This window comes from Oryza sativa, chromosome 6 (assembly GCF_034140825.1).
Source record: "Oryza sativa Japonica Group chromosome 6, ASM3414082v1".
Taxonomy (NCBI): Eukaryota; Viridiplantae; Streptophyta; class Magnoliopsida; order Poales; family Poaceae; genus Oryza; species Oryza sativa.
Window position 1 is genome coordinate 28,681,845 of NC_089040.1, and position 24,340 is coordinate 28,706,184.

The window sequence follows — 24,340 nt, forward strand, 5'->3', positions numbered from 1 at the left end:
ATCAGAAATTCAGAGATAAAACCAAGAAGTGAAGAGCACTCCATCAGCTAAAAATTCCACAGAAGATTTATTAACAATAAATGGTAGATGGAAATGAAAGGTGAAAAAACGTAGACCTGAACTTTGCCATCACAATTTTCTAGTTACTTAATTCATCAATTTTAGGTCATGGTGATGAAACGATGAGATAATCTGTGATAGCTATCTTGCTCATTTGAAGAGCCGTTACGTGACCGAAGGTGTATAGTGATTACCAGTACTGTGACTTATATATATTGCCGTATAATAGTCTCCTCATTACCTGTCAACTCATCAGTGATTGCCAAAATGAGTTATACTCTTATATTGAGGAAATCTTCTCCTTTTTTTTTGACTTGAAAGGAAAGCTTCTCTTTTGTCAGTTTATATAGAACATGTGCGATTCGGTGGAGATAAACACACGAGTATTTACGTTGGAAAAAATGTCTGTTTTCTAACAATAAAATTTTATGAAAAATATATAAAAAATCAACCATAAACTCAAAGCCAGAAGCTAATCAATCATGCATGGACAATTGAACTTGCCTCAGTTTAATTATACCAAAATTTATGTATGTCCCAAACACTCTACAGTACACTCGATAATTTCTTATAGACTATATTAACTTTTTACGTGAACGCGTAAAAAAATTACACATTAATTTGCAGACTATATTAACATATGGTTCCAACCTTGCTCGGTAACACCAAGTCAGTGACATATCACCAATTCACCAAAAGCTCACTCTAGACGTTGAAAAATCAAGTTTTGATTATTCGTGATCGAATAGCTTCTGATTTCGATGTTCAGGACTATAAATTCTGCCTCCTTTATAATATTGAATAAAATCTTCTAGATAGAAGTAGGTACAAATAGGTATGCTGATGCAAGTAAAGTCGTATCGATTTGAAATACGATGGTTCATGAGAGATATGATAAGTTTTTTGCACTTATATACGAATTTTAAATATGCATTATTACATTTTTGAATATAATATATACACACGTCTCTATATATCATCTGTACACGCGAGCAATTGTGACGTATTAATTGTTGTATTTTCCATACGAGAAGATGCATATGCTTACAGATGAAGGAAGAAATCAACACCTTCTTGTAAGTTTCTTTAGAAATACCTTTTTTTTGTAAGTGTATGAACGGATTGAAGATGCATTGTGTGATCAACAAAATTCGAACTCCCGTCATGCTTTCAAAGTGTCCACAATACACGTAATACATACACCATGAGAAAATTTACCCCCAAACAATTAAATATGATCATGCATCGCATATAGATACCTCAATATCTCATACCATCAATATCGGTTTGGAAGCGAACTGAGTTCAGTTGTAGTTTGACTCTCCGACTCATCATGGGCGCTAGCATTTACAAATAATTATTCTCTCCATCTATTTTTGATAGTCATATTTCATCTTAGCACACATACTAAGGATAAGTAATTTTACTTATCATCTATTTAAACATGCTACTAGTTATTCCTCGTAAACAAGCGATTCATTAATATTTATATTTCTCAATGTCCATTTAGCCAATCTTGTGTGGAAGAATAGAGAGTCACGCATTAAATCCGAGAAAGTCATTAAGATGATAGGTTGTTGGATTGAAATGTGCCTATCAAAAATAAGTTTTTTCAGATTTGGAAATATAACTATCAAAAGTAGATGGAGGGAGTAATATTTATCAACAATGAAGACTCATAGGTGCTTATGGGGGTAGGATAAGGGTAAGATGCACGTGCTTATACATGAGTGTGTATTTGTATTGTTTGTGTTTCTTAAAAATATATATACACTTTTTTTTCGAAATACGATACACTATATTATACATATTGGTTTGGGAAAAAAAATGCAGATCACGAGAAGATATCAACCTGTCGTGCATTGATGATGGCCACACTTGTACCTGGTTTTCGATCTTGATCATTAATCTTGCCACCTTCTCATTCACACAGAAGAACATCTGTTTCAGAAGAAAAGTAGTTCAGGGCAAACACCACATTCAGAGAAACATAAGGTGTGTTTAATTATTTTTATTGACGTACAAAGCTTGCTGGACTTCATGTGAAGTCGACGGGGCCTTTCCATATGAGATCCATATAAGCATGTGATTATTATACCACACATCGTTCCATCTCAATCTTCCAAAAATCAAACGGTGAAAGGATACCCTAAGTCGTTCCCTACTTTAGTAGGTACTAGATAGCTAGCAATCTTACTTTATTAGCTTCATTACCCCCTTAATCATGCCATCTGCAAAGTTGGAGTGCCAGTTAATCAAAACAATACCATTTTTTTTTGCCAGAAACACAATACTATTTATTATGATGGTTGAAAATTTTTGCTCCGCTTGAAAAAATAGAAACACCTAGTCTACGAAAATTCCTAGTAGTGTATTCAACTTGATGAAGCTTCAACCATCTACGCGTTAATGGATTCACCTAATTAAATCAGGCTAAAGGACTCCTTTAGGATGCGGAAATTTTCACATTACAAGCATTGTACAATTTTTACAAGAGTCAACTCGATTCCGTGGAGACCAGAAAAAAAATCCCGTGTTCTAGAGGAGTATGCGTGTGTTCTTTTATGTTGCATAGCTGAATGATTTATGATAAGTGTTCAAGGGTACAAATGAATGAATTAACTATTATAATATTAGAAAATTATTTAAAATAGTATTTTAAGAAATCCATATATATAAAGCTTATGTAAAAATTGTACCATTTAGAAACTCGAAAGCGTGCAATATTTATCTATGCATATTTATGACAATTTATATATATGAGTGCATGTGTATCTTTTGTGCTGAATGATTATTTATCATAATTAAGTGTAGAAATAAACAAAATAACTATTCACATATAGATTTTTTTTTAGAAAATTGCACCATTTAGTAACTTAGAAAACACGCATATTTATCCATTCATGCAAATCATTCATTGGAACTCAGGAAGTGAATTTCGGCTATCTATTAAGTGACTGATTATTTTCTTATCTATCAATCACTTTTTAAACACTAATCAATATCAACAATTGGTCTTATGTTTTTCTTTCTTGTGTGAAGCATGTTCTAACCTAAAAGTTAAAACTTAAAAGGATATACTACCTCCATTTTAAAATGTATAACATTGTTGACTTTTCGTATAACGTTTGACCATTCGTTTTATTTAGAAATTTGGTGTAAATATGCAAAGTTATAAGTTAAGACTATAATTTATTTAATGATAAAACAAGTCACAACAAAATAAATTATGTTTATTTAATTTTTATTAAGACGGATGATCAAACGTTATGCAAAAAGTCAGCAGCGTCATACATTTTAAAATGGAGGAATTATATGTTTTGATGTAACTTCTTGCCCATATGTAACTAGAAATTGCTATTTATATAAGTAAATAATACATCCAGATTAATCCAAAAAAAATAAAAACAAACCAAACTAAAAGTTCCGCTTTCTTTTTACTGAAGTTACAATTTGCAAGTTTAGTTGACTAAAAAAATCGACCCTGATAAATAGAGCTGAATTTCTTTTTCTTCAGCAAAATTCCTAAAAGAAAATTCAGCAAAATCAAGAGCAGCCTTGGTCGGTTGGCCACACAAACCGCTTTCTTTCTTCTGTTTTTTTTTTCTTCTCCGAGGTGGACTCTGCAGCGCACGTAGGTACACAGACACAAGGCTGCCGCATGTATGCGTCATGTGGCAGCCAGAGGGAGAGGAACAAGGCACCAAACCAACCATGGAATGGAAGCAAAACACTCCTAACAATTTGGCGCCCTCTCTGTCTCTCTCTCTCTCTCTCCCCCCTTCTTTTTGTGAGAAGCCTCCTCCCACGTTTTCCCGTCTCCTTAACTGCTTCTCTCCTTCCTCTCCTACACAACTGTGGTGGTTGCAGCAAGAAAGAGAGAGAGGGTCTGAAGGCAGCAAGAATTCAGTAGCATTCCAGCTGCCGTGGGAGAGAGGGCAAGAGAGCAGGAGAAAGAATTCCAGCGGCGGCGGCGGCGGCGGCGGTCGTCGGAGAGGTGGAGAGATGGATGTGGAGGGTGGTGGTGGTGGTGGTGGTGGCGCGCCGCCCAGGGGGAGGAATTCTTGGGTAATCAATTAAGCTTTGGTTCTTGGTTTGGTTCTTTGGTCTTTCAGTTTTGTGTTTGATTTGGTTGGTTTGGTGCATTTTGTTTGCAAGTAATTTTGCAGTGTTACTGCGGATTCTGGGATGAGTTACTTTGGGTGCGGGCGCTATCTCAAGTTCCTCAGGGTTAAATTTTGTAGATTTTCTGCATTTTGTTCTGAAAAAAACTGAACTTTTTCGAAGTCTATGGCGCTACAATTTCGCTTGAATCTACTTCTGTCTGACTAGGTGTTTCTGTGTATGCATGAGACAGAGAATGCTCTGAAGCTAAGGTTGTAGCGGCGCACTTCTTTTCAGTTCTGAATTTAGGTGGTAAAGTTGGTTGTTTTCAGTTAATTAATTTTGCATCAGTCCAGCTCATTAGTTGCAGTCTTGCAGAGTGATATGTTATGCTTTCTGAATCTGATAAGGGGAATCCATGAGTTCAGGAATCAATAGATTCCATAGACGAGATGGTATCACGAAATCTTTGTAATGCACTGTAATTTTCCTCTTTGGTAAACGGGTCCATTTTCTTACATATACACGATTTTTAAACGTAGCCATCAGGTCACTTTTGATGGTCAGATTGGACATTTCCTTTCAACTTAGTACTAGTTACTACTACTTCAGAGTTTGAGATTTTTTCTGTTTACTTTGAATACTATCTTGTTGCCTATTTCAAGTTACTCTTTCTAGATCATCAATTTTGGCCAGCAGTAAAATTCAAAGTAGTCAAGTCGATACTACTGATTAGTAATTACGTCATCAAATGGTCACGGACACGAAAGCATGACACGGTCTGTGTTTGCTAGGGATGGCAGAAAGGAACACTTCTACTGGCATATCAGAGCTTCGGAGTTGTGTATGGCGATCTCTGCATCTCACCCGTGTACGTGTACAAGAACACCTTCTCCGGAAAATTGCGTCTTCATGAGGAGGATGAAGAGATCCTTGGGGTATTATCTCTGGTCTTCTGGAGCCTTACTCTTATACCTCTCCTCAAGTACATCATCCTTGTTCTAGGAGCAGATGACAATGGAGAAGGTGATTTCAAAAATCCGCGTGTTTTTCGCCGTATTAATAATTTCAATGTGCATTTAGTTAAATATATGCCATTTTTGTCTTGCAAATGTGCCATGTATGTTTGCAGGTGGCACATTTGCTCTGTACTCATTGCTGTGCAGGAATTCCAAGATGGGACTTCTGAACAACATGCGTGCAAACCATGGTTCTCTGTCGGCATACAACAAGGAGGAACCTTGTAAGGAGTCGAGGAACAGCATGCTCATCAAGGCCTTCTTCGAGAAGCATTACTCGCTTCGTGTTGTGCTGCTGCTGTTCGTTCTGATGGGTACTAGCATGGTAATTGGGGATGGTGTCTTGACCCCAACAATGTCAGGTACTGAACTCTGAAAGACTGAAACTGAAGATTTGTGGAAGTTGTATGCTCAAGGCACAAATTTTGCTGCTTGATCATTTTTTTAGAAATTTTAGATAATGGAAGTGTTTTATAAACCAAAAATATATATGAGCATATTTTGTATACAATTGACAAACGTATATGATAGAGTAAGGAACTTTGTTTTTTAATTTCTTTTTTTTAAAAAAAAAACAGAGAGTAAGGAATTCTTGGGGAACATTTAAATTGCTTTAACATCATCATGTTTTGTTTGTGACTGAAGAGGGTGGCATGTTCTTTTCTGCAGTGTTGGCGGCAGTTTCTGGGCTCAGAATTAAGTTTCCAGAACTACATGAAAGTAAGCAGCTGATATATTGGCTTGTCTCATAAAGGTTTACTGGTCACTCCTCTTAGCAGCACACATTTAAATTACTCTTATTCTCAATTCTTTTTCTTCTTAATGTCTACTTGCACCAGAAAATACAGCTGATCTGCTCCTGTTACACTTCTCTGCAGATTACACTGTGCTCCTTGCTTGTGTCATTTTAATTGGGCTTTTTGCATTGCAACACTATGGAACACGCCGTGTCGGATTCCTATTCGCACCAATCTTGATTTCCTGGCTCACTTGCATTGGTGGGATTGGCATATATAACATCATAAAGTGGAACCCTAGTGTCATCCGTGCTCTGTCCCCGTATTACATATACAACTTCTTCAGGAAGGCTGGCAAGGATGGCTGGAGCTCACTAGGAGGGATTGTTCTTTGCCTTACAGGTTCACATATTTTTATCCTTTTAGTTTTGGTTTATCACTTGTTTTCGTTGTAACATGCTTAATTATAGCCGTAGATTTTCAGGTGCTGAAGCCATGTTTGCTGATCTGGGGCATTTCTCAAAGCTTTCACTGAGGGTAATATGATTTTCAGTGGTGAATTGGTGATAGTTTCAGTCTTGGTAGCTGAAAGAGTACACTTTTTTTTTTTTGCTAAGAATTAGGGAAAGAAATCTTTACACTTATTTTTTTGTTTTGCCATGACAGCTTGGATTCACAATTGTTGTATATCCTTGCTTAGTTCTGGCTTACATGGGTGAGGCTGCATACCTGTCCAAACATAGGGAGGATCTCCAAAGTAGCTTTTACAAAGCTCTTCCAGGTGAGATGTTAATTCTCTTGCCAGATTGCTTCAGGTTTTCCGCTGCTTTTTTTTTCTCATCATCTTTTCCAACAGAGAGTACATTGATTCTTGTAATATTATATTTATCAATCCCTTCAGAGTTTAGTATATATAATATCAGTAGAATTTGTGCATGGCCCATGTAAAGCTTAACACAAGATCAGGGAAAATCTGGCCCGGCCCAGTTATGCCCCAAAGGTGTTATGGGCCATGTTCGGGCAGTATTAAGCACAAATTCAGCCCTAAACAAATTCTTCTAATTTCACGGTACAAATTCAGTGTGTGGTCAGGACTGAAACAGAAGGCCTGAGAAACTTGGGCCAGGAATTTTGGCCTGATTCCAATTTCCGTCCATCGTTTCGTCTGTTAATGAAGTGCACATCATTCTTGTATAACTCACTTTCCCTTGTGGATCTGTGGTTTTCTATTACTTATATTACCAAAAAGAAATAGTGTATAAAGGAAGTAGAAGGATGTGAATTTGTTTGTGAAAGGTTAATGGGCCTTTCAAGGTCTTAGTGTATGGAATAACTCAGGAAACTACAAATCGGATGTCCGATTCTCTTAAAAAAAATTGGGTGGTTAAATATTTCAGTTGACCACCAGTGAAACATTAAGTTATGCGTGATGAAAAAAACAGCCATTGATTTTTTTTTTGTGTGTGAAACATAGTGAAAACACACGTTTAAACATGTCGTTATCGTGTATGAAACATTGAGTTTTAACAGTTCGAAACATATGTTTTCTTTCATCAGAATATAATCTTTGTGATATCTTACTGTGTGATCGGATCATAAGTCAGACAAGTAATTTAGGAGAAAAAAATATGTTGAAAATCACAAAATACATACATGTATGGATGAAGTGAAGAGAACAACTAGTAGACTCCAACATTAAGAATTTATTTTCTTGGCAAATTTATTTAAGTTTGAAAGCTAACATAAATTCAAAGAGAATTGGTTTAAAGCTAAGCATCATTTTTGTCGAGTATAAACATGCAATATTTATATCACCTTTCATTAAGAAAAATATTCAAAACCATGACTCGCTATGAGCAGTAGATTTTAATATTTAGATTGAATAATTAGCATGAAAACTGGTATGTGTGCTAAAAGGCAACAACTTTCGTGCTAGTGCACTTAATCCGTTGCTTTTCAGAAGAACCCGCAAATGTAACTGAAATATAAGACCTAAATACTAAACCAACTGAACCACAAATATGCACTATATTGGATGATAGCCCTAGCCGCCGACTCCGACAGTTGAGAAGTGACAAACCTTTCGATTGATAATCAGATTATCTGATGAAGGTGTGAGCATAACAACTCACTCATGAAGATTACTACTTGGAGAGATAGGCAAGCCTTCAGCTAATTGAATACTCAACAGTCAAAATGCTATTCGAGTAAAAGGAATTTGTTGAAGACACCCTAAGGCCTTAATGGTCCCTCATCTGCCTCGAGCACATAAGGTAGGGACCAGAAAGTTATACACGTAGTCCACAGGTTATTTGTAAACCTAATACTATTTAACGTAGGAAAATATCTATATTACCCTCAAGTCATAGGCCATTGTTGAGGGGATGTTGTATGTAATTTCTTTTGTACCCTATCTAGATTAATTAGAAAACCACCTTAGTGACAATGTAAAGGGGGACTATCTTTAGAGGAAAAAAGTTGTAACAAGCTTGTGGTACCACACTTACTCCCCATCGAAGGTTAGGGGCCTTCAACTCTTGGGCCCCTTACTCTAGAACTCGGAAGTAGACAGGAGACACACATATTGTATATAGTAGTCCTATAATATTTTTCAAGAAAAACTAGCGGTACAACAGTTGTAGTGAACGTATATATGTTTAACTAGATGAATACCCCGTCTCGTTGCTACGGGAAATTAAATTGTATAATATGTACAAATAAGATGCAATATATTTTCTAAACCAAAACAAAATGACTTCCTATATATGTTTTATCTAATCTACACATGGTTGCAATATAATGCAAGGTGAACATATTTTATGTAATTGATACTTATAAATTTTGAGCCTAAAAAAAATTGATATTGTATGGTTTCATGGGTGAAGAAAAAATAAACTATTTGTACCATAGATCTATCATGCTAGGGCTAAAAATAATTGAGATGATGTGGCTTAATGAGAGAAGAGAGGAATAACATTAACAATACTTATTAACGGGGATGAACTATATAAGTACATAGGATTACATTTCCTTCTAATGCAGCAATTGAAGTTATTCGACACCTTCTAGTTATTTTCCAGCTAGTGTTTTACATATCTGTGTATGTTTCCTTTTGCTACATATATATGCAGACCGTGTGTTTTGGCCAGTGTTGTTCATTGCAACGTTAGCCACAGCTGTTGGGAGCCAAGCGATCATCTCAGCTACATTTTCCATCATAAGCCAGTGTAGGGCTCTTGGTTGTTTCCCGCGAATAAAGGTGGTGCACACATCAAGCCATGTCCATGGTCAGATCTACATCCCAGAGGTGAACTGGGTGCTCATGTCCCTCTGCTTGGCCGTCACGATTGGATTCCGAGACACCGAGATGATTGGCAACGCCTATGGTAACTAGCACATCATTTGCTTCTTCTTTTAAACCAGACTCTTACACTTGAGGTAGGATTTGGTTAAACTTTTAAAACTTTGATTAACAATACTTTCTTAGATGTTTAGTTTATAAAGACAAAAATGGTATACACAAATTTTCCTTGAGAAAAACACTATATACTAATATCGTAACCTTGTTATATTTTATAACTTATTCCAATATAAAATTTATAGTCAAATATTTAATTAAAAGTTGATCGAATCTTGTCCTTTAAGGCTACAAAGAGTAAATTTAGGTGACTGATAAATAGTAACAACCAGTATATCAACACCCATTAATTACTTGTGTTAAGATAAATTTTATGGTCCGTAAGATATATCAAGAGATAAATTTTGATACCTTCTGATACCGGATATATCAAGAGGTAATAAATTTTGCATTAGAAAATATGACCATACCTCCAGATACCTTTTCAATAACCGTAAAATCACTCAGTTATCTTGTGTTAAAATTTGCAGGACTTGCAGTGATCTTGGTGATGTGCGCAACGACATGCCTGATGTTCCTGGTGATCACCACCGTGTGGAACCGGTGGGTGGTGTGGGCGGCGGCCTTCACCGTCGTCTTCGGCTCCGTCGAGCTCCTCTACCTATCGGCGTGCCTCGCCAAGGTCCCCCATGGCGGCTGGCTCCCGCTCCTCCTCTCCCTCACCACGCTGCTGGTGATGTCCACGTGGCACTACGGCACCGCCATGAAGCAGCAGCACGAGGTCCAGAACAAGGTCTGCCTGGACCACTTCCTCGGCCTCAGCTCCGGCATCGGCCTCGTCCGCGTCCCCGGCGTCGGCTTCGTCTACTCCAGCACCACCAATGGCGTCCCCCCCATGTTCGCCCACTTCGTCACCAACTTCCCGGCCTTCCACCGGGTCCTCATCTTCGTCTCGCTGCAGACGCTCGCCGTGCCCAAGGTCTCGCCGGAGGAGAGGTTCTTGGTCGGCAGGATCGGCTCGCCGGCGAACCGCCTGTTCCGGTGCATCGTCCGGTATGGGTACAAGGAGGGCAGGTGGGACCACTTCAACTTCGAGAACCAACTGCTGATGAAGGTCGTCGAGTTCCTCCGCCACCAGGACGGCAGCGGCGGAGGCGGCGGCGATCGGATGTCCGCCGCCGCCTCCGGCGAGGACGAGGCCATGTCGGTCATCCCCGCCACGTCGTCCTCCGGCGGAAGCAATCAGCACGCCTTTGACGCCGGGACGACGACGAGCTCGTGCGAGATCGACGCCACCGCAGGCGGCGGCGGCAGGAGGAAGGTACGGTTCGACAACGACGGCGGCGGCGGCGGCGAGGAGGAGGAGGAGGCGGCGGAGGTGAAGGAGCTGATGGAGGAGAAGGAGGCCGGCGTGTCGTACATGATCGGGCACACGTGCGTGTTCGCGCACGAGTCATCGTCGGCGGTGAAGAAGTTCGCCGTCAACGTGGTGTACGGCTTCCTCCGGCGAAACTCGCGGCGGCCGGCGGTGGTGCTCGGCATCCCGCATACCTCCCTCATCGAGGTCGGCATGGCGTACAGGGTATAGTAGTGTAGTATATATACTCCGTATATACAACTATACGTACATACATACATACATCGCTGAAGAGAGTGTAGCATTTCATAGCCTCACTTAGTGTTGATAACCAAAACTGGCAAGGGGGTAGAATTAGAAGATGAGAAACGGTTTATATTTGGGACCAATATAACCGAGTCATTCTAATAGTCAACTCACAATCAAAGCTAGGTTGACTTGGTTACATCCAAATTAGTTACGGGAGGGGAGGGATGAATTATGAATAGATTAGTTGTGTAGAACACCTGGGCCGTGATTTGCAGATGGGTCGCCCATCAGCCATCCCCTAGGTAAGGGACTCAAAATGAACTTATTCCTCCCCAGAACATCAAACAAATCTTTCTTCCCTCCCTGTGCGTGCAGAATCTTTGGCCCATGACGTGATGCCACTCCCGTCACCGAATTCCACGGTCAAGTCGCTGCCGTTTTTGTCACCACTCCACCCGCAAAATCTCTACGCATCCTCCCGATGATCGATCGCTATCCCCAACAGTCTCACACACACCAATGCTCCAGTGCAGCAGCTGCCACAGTAGCAGTAGCATGGCCTTGCTCTGCTACTATACAACCATACAAGCCATGCTCTGCAATGTTCATCTATCCATCCATGCGATAGATAACATCTAGTATCTATCTGCTCGATGGATGGACACGTGGTGATCACTGCGTAGGGTTTATTTGGGGAGCTTAAGATTCTAAGAAGCAGCTGGTTGGTAACCAGTTTCTGAGAATATGAAAAAAGCTAGGTTTTCCTTGCATCTGGCTTCTAGTTCATTTTCTGGATTCTACAACTACAACTTCTTAGAATCTAGACCAAAAGCTAAACTATTTGGGAAAGCTTCCGATTCTGGGAGAAGCTGCAGCAGCTAGAAGCTCCCCCAAACATACCCGTACAGTGCCATGTGGTGGCACATTGGATGCAACGTGCCATGGCGAAGCGGAGCAGGTGTGAGACTGAAACTATTGTCCGAGAGCGTTCTTGCTCGCCGGTCGGGCCTCGATTGGGCAATCGGACAGCGCGTGCTTCATCTTCAATTGTGGCCTCTCACTTGCTTCCTGCACATGGCATGGCCTAGCTGCAGTAGCAGCATGCAGCATGCAGGAGGCAGCCAGGTCGTCCTCATCAAACTGTTCATCTCCTCCTGCTTCCGTGCTCCGATGCCGCTAAAATCTGCCGGTTTCTGCATTGCTTTTGCACAGGTTTTTCTTCAGTGTTGTTCATCGATCCAGCTCTGTGCCCGGCAGGCAAAATCTTGCCACAATCTCTGCACTTTTGCTGTGTTTCTATACTTTTGCAAAATTTTTGTCTTGGGGATTTGGAGAGGTGTGCAAAATTTTTGTCTTGGGGATTTGGAGAGGTGGCAGTGTAGCAATGTGATGACAATGCATTCATGTCGTGGAGAGGAGTCTGTTGACCTGCTGAATTTTCATAACAAAACTGAGCTGTTGTCTTATTGAAAAACCGGCATGTGTTATATACTACTCGTATTTATAAACTTGTACTCGGAAGAAATTATTAGCACTGTTGCATATAAAAACTCCAGCCTCCAATTCAGTTTCCCGGTGTGATATCCTTTCACATCTGTTCAAACCAGCAAAAATTCAGAATGACCAATCCATCATTACGAAGCATTTAGCATGAGCACCGCCTGCAAGAAGAAAAAAAAACCAAAAAAGAAAATCAAATTTGCAGATTAGGCTGCACATGCCAGTGCAGGCTAATCCATTCACGACGATGATCTACGCCGCCTTTGCTTACTAATTTTTCCTCCTGGACATGTGATTGACACAGATATAAGTTGATTCCTGACACAAATGATTCCAACTTCCATTTCCAAGTAGTAGTAGTAGGAATCAAACAATGTGATAATGCAAGAGTTAGTTGCTTTTAAGCACAAGTTAAGCTGGTGCTCTAAAATCTTCCCAGGTATCATCATCGTCATCAACAACAACATCGTCCCCGTGAGCTCAGCCACAGTGTGGCGCAGTTGTCAGCTGTACTGGCCAAGATTTCTGCACATGGGAGCTGCTACCTCCTGTCAATTGATGATCCATGCTTTGGCCGGCCCACGGATTTCGTTTTTTTTTGTGTGGCAATTTAACATCCTCATATGCTAGATTTTTCTTAGGCCAATATGGTCTCTCTCTCTCTCTCTCTCTCTCTCTCTCTCTCTCTCTCTCTCTCTCTCTCTCTCTCTCTCTCTTTGAGCAATGAAAAAGATTTGATGGGGATATTTGATGAAAGCTTAACTGATTACTATTAAATTTATAATGATCATTGTGCGTCTTCTTTCTGCTGGAAGGTATTGAAACATTTATAGCTTTCTCTCTCTCTTTTGTTGATGAGTACGCACCAATTTCTGAGATAGTAACAGTGAAGAACAAGCAACAAAATGTGAGTGTGAGCTTAACCAAGTGTGAAAAATTTTCATGTCAATCTCTCTCACAATGGTGGTTGGTGAAAGGCTGAAAGGGGGGCAAATGCGATGATAGTCCACAGTAGCACTATCATCCCTGTCAGTTTTCACTCATTTGTCAACTTGTTTTCGCTGAATTTTGGCAGCTGGAACATTCACATTAAGACGTTGATACCTCGATCAATCAGAGCATAATCATGCCGTACAGAAGACATTCACAGATCAAATACGGGCAAGTAATCTGATCAGCTTATCATCTCGTACGGCAATGCATTCGGACAAAAACGCGTAACTCACGGAACGGATCAAACAAGGTCAGAAATTCCGGCTGCAATTCTCCTCTTTACTCCACTCTGCACCACGATCCAAGAAACTTAGTACAAGTTGGTACCAATCAGTCAATCAAACTGTGTGGTTTGATCTGAAGAAGACAAGCTGACGACGACGATCAGCTTACCACTGTGCCACGCTGCCAGTGCTCTGAATTCAGAAAACACAGCAATCTAACACAGCAAGAATGCTGTGTACTCTGAGAATGGCTGATCTTGGAAATGTGGCACATGAAAATCAACCGAATCAGCAAAAGAATCCAGGGGAGAAATGCAAATGCAAGGACATTGCTGATTAATTCCCTCGGATCTTGGATGAAGCATGGCAAAGTTCATTCAGTTCAACAGATTTTGCATTAGCAAGTTCAACCATTTTTCACATGAGATTAGCCTTGCGGCTTACATGTATCATCGACAACTCATCATATCCCTAGCAAAAAAAACAAGAGTAAATACTGCATTACCACTAGCTAGCTACAGAAGCTAGAGCTTAGATCTAGATGGAAAGAAGCTCAAATGGAGAAGAACACAAAAAAAAAGAAGAGGGAAAAAATAATATCCCCTAATTCCCACCAAACAGCAGGTGCTAAAAAAATTTGAGCTGCAGGAGAAAATGCGGCGAAATCCCCGTCCTACCCCCACCAACCCATTCGGAGGTGGAGTTAACCCTCCCTATGTACACACACCCACACAGGGGTAGGTCAGTAAAATGCCAGCAGCTAAAGCAATTGGGCGCTGCGGCTGCTGCTGCGGATTTACCGTTTCACCCTGGGGCAAATGACAACTATGCCCTCGATGGGTAAAGCGTAAATACCGCGAGCGAGAAGGGCAAAACGGGGAGACGGACGGGGAAGGGGAAGAAGGGGGGGGTCTCTAGTAGTAGACCAGGCCGCCGCCGTCTTCGTCGTCGTCGTCGCCGTCGCCGGCGGCGGCGGCGGAGAGGCGGAGGAGGAGCTGGTGGAAGTCGGCGACGGGGCAGGGGATGCGGAGCGCGCCCGGGTGGCCGTAGCCGTACTCCTGGGCGGCCCGCCGGAGCAGCGCCGCGAACGCCGGCTGGCCGAGGAGGTCCGTCCGCACGGCGTAGCGCTCCACGGGCCCGCCCTCCTCGCCGACGCACACCGGCACGTGCCCCTCCGGGACGCGCGCGCCGCACCCCAGCCGCCTCGCGCCGGCGAGGGAGGAGGAGGAGGACGCGGACAGCTTCGCCGTCCGGTCAGCCCGGAGCGGCTGGTACGCGGCGGCGGCGCAGGCGTCGGCCGCGGCGACGCGGGAGAGGCGCCTGAGGAGACGCTTCATGATGGCTGCTTCACGTCGAGGCTTGGCAATGGCGGCGCCGGCGGCGGAAGCGGAGGCGGCGGAGGTGGTGGGTTCTTGGAGAGGCGGAGGAGGGTACAGTTGAGAGGACGCAAGGTGTTTGTACTGGGGTGGTGGTGGCCATGGCTCCTTCTTATATAACGGAAGATATGGGAGTTATGAGTTGCCAAAGTCTTTTTGTGATTTTTTTTTTGGCTATTCCTTTCCTCCTCTCCTCTCTCTCTCTCTCTCTCTCCGGGCCTTTACAAATTCTTTTGTCCAGAATGGGTTGTAGGATTATTAATTTTGTGCACCTGCTTTGGGGACAACTTCAGATTACCCAATGATGACATATTCTGTTCACCGTTCGTGGGAAATATGTATAACCGCTAGTTACGCACACGTGAAGATTATTGTATATAATTAAATCGCTAACGACTAATAAATATATTTTATTGGATTAGTATCTCTTGAAATCAACCGTTGACTTTATTCTTCACCATTGCTCTAATATCCCTACATCAAGCAATTAAGCAATTAAATATACCTAATGGTTTTTTCAGCAAGAATTTTGTTTCAATAAAAACCTAATCAATTATTTTTTTTAGGTGGTAGAGGATTTATTGGTTTGGCTTTGTAAAAATGCACATAAACCTTGCCCATAACATTGATAGCATATTCAAGCTATCAAGACACATCCAATCTTCAGGTCAAATTGACATATCCAATCTTCTTCCATTTATTTTCTTAAGTAATGAATATAAATCTGACATTTATATTCACAAGTGGATATACACAGCCAAAAGATAAAAAAAATAAAAAATTGGATTGGACTAACTCGATAGTTATGTCATCATGTATCTACTAATGCGTCGTAATCTAGTTGACATTTAAGGTTTTTAACATATGGAGTATATGAGTTGTCTCGAGTATGTCAGATTTGATAGAATTCAAAATTGAAGGGACCGAAAACCAGCACTAGTAGATGCTCATCCTATCCGTTGAAATTTGTAAAGCCTAGCATGTATATGTGTTTCCCACAAATAAAAGAAAAATGCCGATTGATACAAACCTGGGGGACGATGGGCGTGTGAGGTTAGCAAAACATGCAGGGAAAGAACGTGGCTAGGGGGAGGAGGTACAAGTGCGCGTACCGTACGAGTACCCGGAAGGTACAAGCGGCAATAAGCCGGTGAGGTGTGGGCCCGGTCGGGCCGGTGCCTTAACTAGCACCCGGTTTTTCTCCGGCTGGACCCTGACCGACCGGCCAGTCAGGCTCCGGGTCGGGTCGGGTCGGGACCGCTTCGCGTCATCCGTGAGTGAGAACGTGCCAGGCGGCCGCATCCTTCCGTAACACCGGTCGTACGGTGTGCGACGACGAGGAGGTGGGAGAATTGGTGGGGGTCACTGCTGCAGTGGGGCCCACCCTACTGACCTGGCACATGGAAGAGAGAGAGTGAGTGAGTGAGTGAGCACTTGACTTCGTCGACTTCTCCTTTTGGTCGGAAATGCCCACGACCAGTGATGAGTCACCTTGTGAAAACTTTGTTGGACAGTAATAAAATAACAAAAGATACCCTAACCGTAATTTGGATAATCTTTCGTTTGTTGTTCTTATTTTATTTATCTCATTACATGTATGTATATATTATCCCATCGTTTGGCCTAAAGCTAATAGATAAAAATAAGTAATTCTTTATCCCTATAATATTTTTAGCGATTTAAAATCCAACGCTGAAAAGAAATCACGATAAAAAGAAACCCTCAAAACAACACCTAAGTTAAATTTTAACACAATGAAACGTTCCGTTTTTTAATTAACCCACATGCATAAAAGCCGTCGATGATGATCGACTTGTTTCACCTGTGTTTCGGATGCAGTTGAGCACACACTACCAGTTATACCACCAGGCTGAACTAGCTAGTGCCTTTTTTGTATGGACTTTTGTGTGGAGAAATCATGAATGGAGGCCACCGTCGTCTGTACGTAGTGCACGCGTGAAAACTAAACACAGCCTAGCGCCAGTGTTAACCCATCATCACACGCTTACACGCGTGGAGTGCATGCGTAGGACGTGCCCAATTAATTAATTAACCTAATTATACATAGTATCAAGTATATATAAAACAGCATATTCCCTATAGCTAGTATCTGTTCACCGTCTCACCGAAGATATATGTGCTAGCTATATAGCTTCACTAGGGCACTATACCAAACCCGGCCACACAGGACATGAAGTTTGCACGGTGAACGATTGATATACTATCTCATCCCCTAAATGTTTGACGCTATTGACTTTTTTAAACATGTTTGACCGTTCGTCTTATTCAAAAACTTTTGTGAAATATGTAAAACTATATGTATATATAAAAGTATATTTAACAATAAATCAAATGGTAGTAAAAGAATTAATAATTACTTAAATTTTTTGAATAAAATGAACGGTCAAACATATTTAAAAAAGTCAACGGTGTCAAACATTTTGGGATGGAGGGAGTACAACCATATACTCCCTCCATTTATAAGTATTTGACGTCGTTGACTTTTTTAAACATGTTTGATTATTCGTCTTATTAAAAAAATATATAATTATTAATTCTTTTTCTATCATTTGATTCATTGTAAAATATACTTTCATGTATACTACATATAGCTTTACATATTTCACAAAAAAATTTTAATAAAATGAACGGTCAAACATGTGCTTAAAAAGTCAACGGTGTCAAACATTTAGAAACGGAGGGAGTATATAATTAAGCGGCATTTGCACACACTTCGCACGAAATACTAGTGCACAAGATATAGTTCATGAGGCCATTCCTAACCCAAGACACTAGACATAGTTTCCATAAACTCCACATAATCAAGAAACTAGTACTAGACACCACTCTTTCAATGCCAAATTTTTTATTCATAGTAATTAATGATCCTTAAATTAAATAAACAGTAAATCTCAGATTAAATTTGTGAAAATAGGATGGACGTTGTTCCCAATAGCGTCCAAGACTTGGACACACTTTCGAAGAGCGTCCAAAGGTGGACGCTGTTCTGGGCGGCGTCCAACCTGCTGCACCTCATCCTGCTCGGTTTGGATGCTCTTCGGTGCTCTCCCCAACCATTTGCCACGGCACGCGAAGAAACGCCATCACCGGCTTCCCTCTCCTCGGGCCCAATGTTTGGATTGGTGATCGATCTTGATAAATTTGTTTGCAGGTTGGAAAAACCGGCCGCTAATGATGTGTTATGGATGCCTTGGTCATTCAATATATCAAAACTATCCGAAAACTAGACATTGCTGTTTATTTTGCTTTATTCTGTAAAATTATTTGTGTGCTCAACATTTGTACTTACAGTGCTCTACTTTCAAATATTAGTGAATTCCATTCATACCACTACCTAGTTAATTGTCACAATCTGCTAAAAAATACTGCTGCAACATTTGACTAGATTGAAAGGATATCGCTTCATTTTTTATGTGGTCAGAACTTATTGTATTCTGATATGTGGTGGTATCATTTGAATATTTTTTTGAATCGTCTGAGCCAACGCAATTGCTGAACCCGTAGCATATATGTATTCTTCTGTGCAGCCTTCTAGACGCTAATAGGAGTAACAAGCTAGAGCAAATGACTGCATCACATTGACAAAATTGATAACGTGTACAGTCTGTTAGAGAAAGGGATGAAGGCAAAGCTATTTGCACTTCAATAGCTAAATACAGGGGCGCAGAAAATAATTAAGGACGCAAAACGTCAATCGCCGATCTTTTTTTTTCGGTGATAGATGAATGGAGAGGAAACTCACTGACTTCTAGTAGCCAGCAGCGTAGACTTCGGCACCCAGAGACCCTAAATGCGCGATCCATTCTGGCTGGACACATGACGCGTGCGAACCAGGTTATGGACGTTGTTACAAGCAACGTCCCGACCTGGACGCACATAGCTACAGCGTCCAATCCTGGACGTTAGAGTCAAGAGCGTCCTTCCTATATAGGTAAATCCCATCCCATAATTACTAAATATTTAATTTAGGCATAACTAATTATCACAAATAAAAAAATCGGCTTCCAATGCAAACACCACTATTTCATACTTAACTTTAATGCTACTTATCTCACATGGTGTCTTGATGTTGTGTAGAAACCATGTCCATGCAAGACATGGTTTCCTTCTCTTTTCTCATTTATTCACTTGCCATATCATTTTTCATTCTAGGTGGCAGCTTATTTAATGCTATAGATCGACATCATAATAGTCATTGGGTTGGGAATGGCCTGATGCACATATGCATGTTTCTCGATCGATGGAACATTTATACTGCAAAGGCGAAATCGATGCATGCAAATCAGCAAAAAATGTCATCGGAGTATCAAGTAGAGTGGCGAATGGTAATCATATTCTCCACGTTTTGGAGGCCTTCTCTTTTTCTACAAATGGGCAGGCATTGTGTTTGGGGGCATATCACTAGATTCGAGCTATGCCAATTGGACTACGCATATGTGTGTCGTGAATGCATACAGGAGATTAATTGCTGATTGACATGTGGTCGATCGAAGAGACTAATTAACGAAGAAGATTTGCATTGCCATGTGGTGTGACTATGAGACGTACACACACTCTCTCTCAACTTTTGTGAGAACGAAACGGGATGGTTTATTTTCCTTAGTTTTGACTCATTTGGCGGCGGCAGGTCGATCGTACGGCCATTGCATAGCATTGGCACGTTTTCTTCTTGGATTCCTCTTGTTTGCCGGTTTGGATTAATTGATTAGGTTTGGCAGAGAGTGAGAGAGAGGGGTAAGCTAGCTTAGCTTAGGGCACCCATAATGGTTATCTATACGCTCTCTACAAAATATCTATGTCAGCATATTTTTCTATTTGGAAGGTATTAAATGAAGAGAGAGAGCAAAACTATCTACTAACTTAGAGATAGTCTATAGAGAAAAACGAGGCAATGTATGAGAGAGCTATAGATACCACCTAGGCCCCACTGCTGGAAAGGCTCGGCTTCAAAACCCTGTAGACATACTATTAAGGTGATTTACTATTAATCGAGTTTATTGCTGAGATATACATGTTATATAGAGAGTACCTTACTTTACCATTGCGGGTGCTCTTAGCTTGACGTCGTACATGCCATATGCCCTCCTAATTTCCATGCAATTGCGGCGACGAAATTAAGTGGTCATGCATGCTGGATGGATGCATGAGCACATGGCGTGCCGCGACGACAGGAGTGGGGCTTTGATTGCTAGCTGATCGATCGATCGATAGACCATCAATCGGCGACAAATATGGCGTCGTACGTCGATCTGATTCGGCAACAGTACGTTCGAATCGAACTCCATCATCATCGATCGTCGTTGCCCACGCAAAAACTGTGCAGTAGCTAAGCTAAAACCTAGCTTAATTAAATGTCCAGTTGTAGGACGACTTTACTCCCTCCGTCGTAAAATATAAAAAATATAAAATTGGATGAAACATTTCTACCATAAATCTAGACAATCTGTTCATGCATATACGTGTTATTAGGAAATGTCCTATTCTATCTATATATTTTGAGATGGGGAAATGAGTAGTATTACAAATCAAAGCTAGCAACACGGTGTAACCAGTTAAACGTGTAAGCTAATAAGGAGAATATTAAGTGGCATAGTGTTTGCTTGTCAATTTGCTCATAAACAATTAAATTAAATGGCGCGTGACAGCATACATGCATGGATGGATCATCTCGAAAACTAAACAACATGCATATGCATGCAGATCGACATTGAGTAACCTCCAGACAAAAGCTATTGACGGGAAGACTTTTGCGCGGGTAAAGCAAGTCCGAGCATCATGTGGCGCCGGATGCATGTTGAAGTTGACCAGTTGACCTCATAGGCCAAGCTAGGCCCAACAACATCGTGCAGTCGTCCTCGTTGGTCCATGAGCTGAAACATTGTACTCCTTCTGTCCCATAATATAAGTGATTTTGAGTTTTTGCCTACTTTGTTTGACCACTCGTCTTATTCAAAAAATTTGTGCAAATATAAAAAATAAAAAGTTGCGCTCAAAGTACTTTGGATAATAAAGTAAGTCAAAAAAAGTAAATAATAATTCTAATTTTTTTTAAATAAGACGAGTGGTCAAACGGTGCAAGCAAAAACTCAAAATCCCTTATATTATGGGACAGGGGGAGTAGTAGGTACGTTCTCTGTATATATTTGTCTAGGCTTTAAATATATAAAAAACAGTGAAAATGCTTTAACACCGTAAAATATACTCCCTCCGTATTTTAATGAATGACGCCGTTGATTTGTTAACTAACATTTGACCATTCGTTTTATTCACAATTTTTGTGCAAATATGAAAATAATTATGTCATGCTTAAAGAACATTTGATGACGAATCAAGTCACAATGAAATAAATGGTAGCTACATAATTTTTTTTAATAAGACGAATGGTCAAACGTTGGATAAAAAGTCAACGGCGCCATACATTAAAATATGGAGGTAGTATATATTTTACACTATAAGCACTATTAATAGCATATATAAGCATACTCTATACATCCCATAATATTGCAATTTGGAACCGGATTGGATATTTTAAAATACAACGAATCTAGACATAAGACATGTATTTGTCTGTTTATCTTGTCTAAGCATTTTTAAAGATAAAATTAATCATGTAAAAGTCTATGGTATCATAGAGTAAATTACAGATGTACTCACTCCGTCCCATAATATAAGGGATTTTGACATTTTGTTTACATTATTTGATCACCCGCATTATTCAAAAAATTTGTGCAAAAATAAAAAAATGAAAAGTTGTGCTTAAAGTTCTTTGGATAATAAAGTAAGTTATAAAATAATAATAATAATTCTAATTTTTTTAATAAAATAAATGATCAAACAGTACAAGTAAAATATTAAAATTCCTTATATTAGATAACAGAGGGAGCAGTACATGCTTACGCATAAACACATGCCCTTCGATATTAACGAAAGAAAAGATACTATAACCACGATGAGGGTAATTCAGTAAAGTCACATGAAACAGTAATACTCCCTCCGTCAAAAAAAAAAAAAGACAAACCCTGGATTTTCGTATCCAATTTTAACGGTCCGTCTTATATAAAAATTTTTTATAATTCGTATTTTTATTATTGTTAAATGATAAAACATGATTAATATTTTATGCGTGACTTGTCTTTTTAATATTTTTCATATTTTTTTCAAATAAGACACCGTCGGGCACAGAAAACAGAGTTTTTTTTTTTTTTTTTTTTACGGAGGGAGTAGAGATCACGATGAGCACTGAGCCGTGGCATACTGTGCCCATGTCCGTACAGACGCCGGTGTCCGTCGCTGGGTTTTAACTGCACCAACATCTACCGACTCCCCTTCCCACTTTGTCCCGGGTCGACGCGGTGGGACCCACCTCTTGCCGGCCTTTAAACAGCAGACGACTATGGCAGGTGGGTCCAGATGCCACTCCCCGACCGTCGGTCCGTGCCATCCTGCCCTCTAGTACACGCAATTTGGAGTATAATTTGATTCTGAATTTCGAAATCAGACCGAATTTGACAGACCGTCCCTCTGCAAGGTTTGAATTTTTCAGACGCATGGCGGCACAGTTACCTACCCCTACTCCGTGGATCGGTTCGTAGGCTTGGAGAATTTTGAGGCCGTCACGGGCGCAGATAGAGAAGAAAAAACATCGTGTGGCGCCTGAATCTGATTCATTTTGCGTCCATGAATCCATGATGCATCCACGTGTTGTGCCGTTTTGGAGAGAAGTTGTCGCAGGCTGGAGCTGAAGCCATCTATGTGAGCGCAAGTAGTATGATCTCCAATATGTTGCCCTTAAAAATACCATATTGGATTAAGTGATGAGGTGGATAAGAGAAGTGAGGAGAGATATAATGAGCCACCCCTAAATCAAGAGGCAACTTTCACATAAATTTTAAGAAAAATATGATAGTATTAGAGATATTGATTTTTGTGTAATAGAGGTGATATATTGTATGAGTTAACTCTTAGTTCATGAGTGAATAAAATAGATAGATTTGAAGGTTGTAGTCATATCTACCGTAGCCCTGAGACGCCGGGTGCAGAAAGCGGCGCGGGTGCCGATGCGATCCAATGGGGTTTTTGATGCGTCCAAGATTTGGTCGACAGGCACTCGGATACGGCACTCGAGAGCGGCGCCAACTGCTGCTCTACCAGCTAGGAGTACTGTACTGTGACTTTTGGCCAATGCAAGTGCCCAAGTACGCCTACGAAGTACTGGTACGTACACGAGGAGCAAAAAGCTCAGTATACTGTACTATACATATAGAGTCTCTGACTGACATGTGGTGGCCCCCTGCCAAGTCGCCGCAAGTTTGGACTACAGTAGAAAATCAACACAGCACCGTAACGTACAAAGAGGATAATCCCCACGAAACCGTACAATAATTAACGGATAATTTAATCACACTGGTGCTAAGGTCCGGAGGCGTTCCGTACCGAAACGACAGGTGGTACGTCCAGTTGCACGGCACAGCGGATCAACTGGGAGCCAAAGTGTCTCCCTTTGCAAGAAAATCTCCATGGAATCCCCCGTGAGTGGCCGGAGCCTCCGTGCAACAGGAGCGCTACCCCCGCCCCGACCATCCATCTCTTCAACGCATCCATCCACAAAATTGCTGCAAAAACAATGCGCGCGCGGCCGTGGATCACCGTCGCGCGCGACACATTGATGAGTCCGTGTAGTGTGGAGTAGTGTGCGTACAGCACGCGTTGATTTCCCACGCGGCTCCGGTGCCATCCTGTCTGCCGCTGCAGCAATGCGCGCGCCTTGCCTGCCGTCTCCAACCCGTAGCCGCGCCGCAGCGTGACGATGCGATTTGCTCGCGGAATTGGCTGGAATTCGGCACCCGGCCGGACCGGTTCGGCCGTAGCTTCCTTGTAAGGCTAGCGGCGACCGATCATGTTTAACGGTGGTCGAGCTTTCTCCTGGGACCGGTGTAGGTGCTGTTGGTGTCCGTTAATAGTTTCTTTTCTCTTTTTTCCTGGCTACTGTCTTCTAAGACTTTAATTTTTGTAGTAATTTTTTCCTACTGTGTTTAATGAATCATGGCACTGTCTCGTATTGTTCGTTAAGAAAAAAACCTAACCGGCCGGGCAGTGTACGTACGCGGCGTCGACGGCGCGGCACATGCAAAGCAAGGAGGCCCAGGCCCATGGCCATGATGGAGTACCTGACCTGTCAAAAGACGCACTACTCCAGACACCTCCCTGTACGGGCGACCTGACCTGTCCAGCTTTCCCCTGTACTCCTCCACGTGGGTCCCATGCCGTACAGTCCGGAATCACGGGCAGCAAAACTGCAAAAAATCGCCTGCTACGTGTACGTTACACTAAGTATACTCCTAG

General features: G+C 41.3%; 2 protein-coding genes across 3 annotated transcripts; one reads left to right on the plus strand and one right to left on the minus strand.

Annotated features, from left to right (window-relative positions):
* Positions 1-3,696: 3,696 nt before the first annotated feature.
* Positions 3,697-11,244, plus strand: LOC4341805 (probable potassium transporter 13). Of its 2 annotated transcripts, NM_001421700.1 has the most exons (9): positions 3,697-4,128; positions 4,959-5,190; positions 5,297-5,545; positions 5,853-5,903; positions 6,062-6,322; positions 6,405-6,457; positions 6,587-6,701; positions 9,052-9,306; positions 9,809-11,224. In NM_001421700.1, exons 1-9 carry the CDS (start codon positions 3,733-3,735, stop codon positions 10,864-10,866), a joined length of 2,670 nt encoding a protein of 889 aa, NP_001408629.1. In that variant the 5' UTR covers positions 3,697-3,732; the 3' UTR covers positions 10,867-11,224. The 2 variants fall into 2 exon arrangements, with proteins under 2 accessions (NP_001408629.1, XP_025882343.1); XM_026026558.2 differs by lacking the exon at positions 3,697-4,128 and having other exon boundaries at positions 4,960-5,102; positions 9,809-11,244.
* A 2,733-nt stretch (positions 11,245-13,977) lies between these two features.
* Positions 13,978-15,063, minus strand: LOC9271403 (auxin-responsive protein SAUR71). The gene has a single exon (XM_015786598.3). The coding sequence runs from the start codon at positions 14,936-14,938 to the stop codon at positions 14,516-14,518; it is 423 nt and encodes a 140-aa protein (XP_015642084.1). The 5' UTR covers positions 14,939-15,063; the 3' UTR covers positions 13,978-14,515.
* Between the last annotated feature and the right edge of the window lie 9,277 nt (positions 15,064-24,340).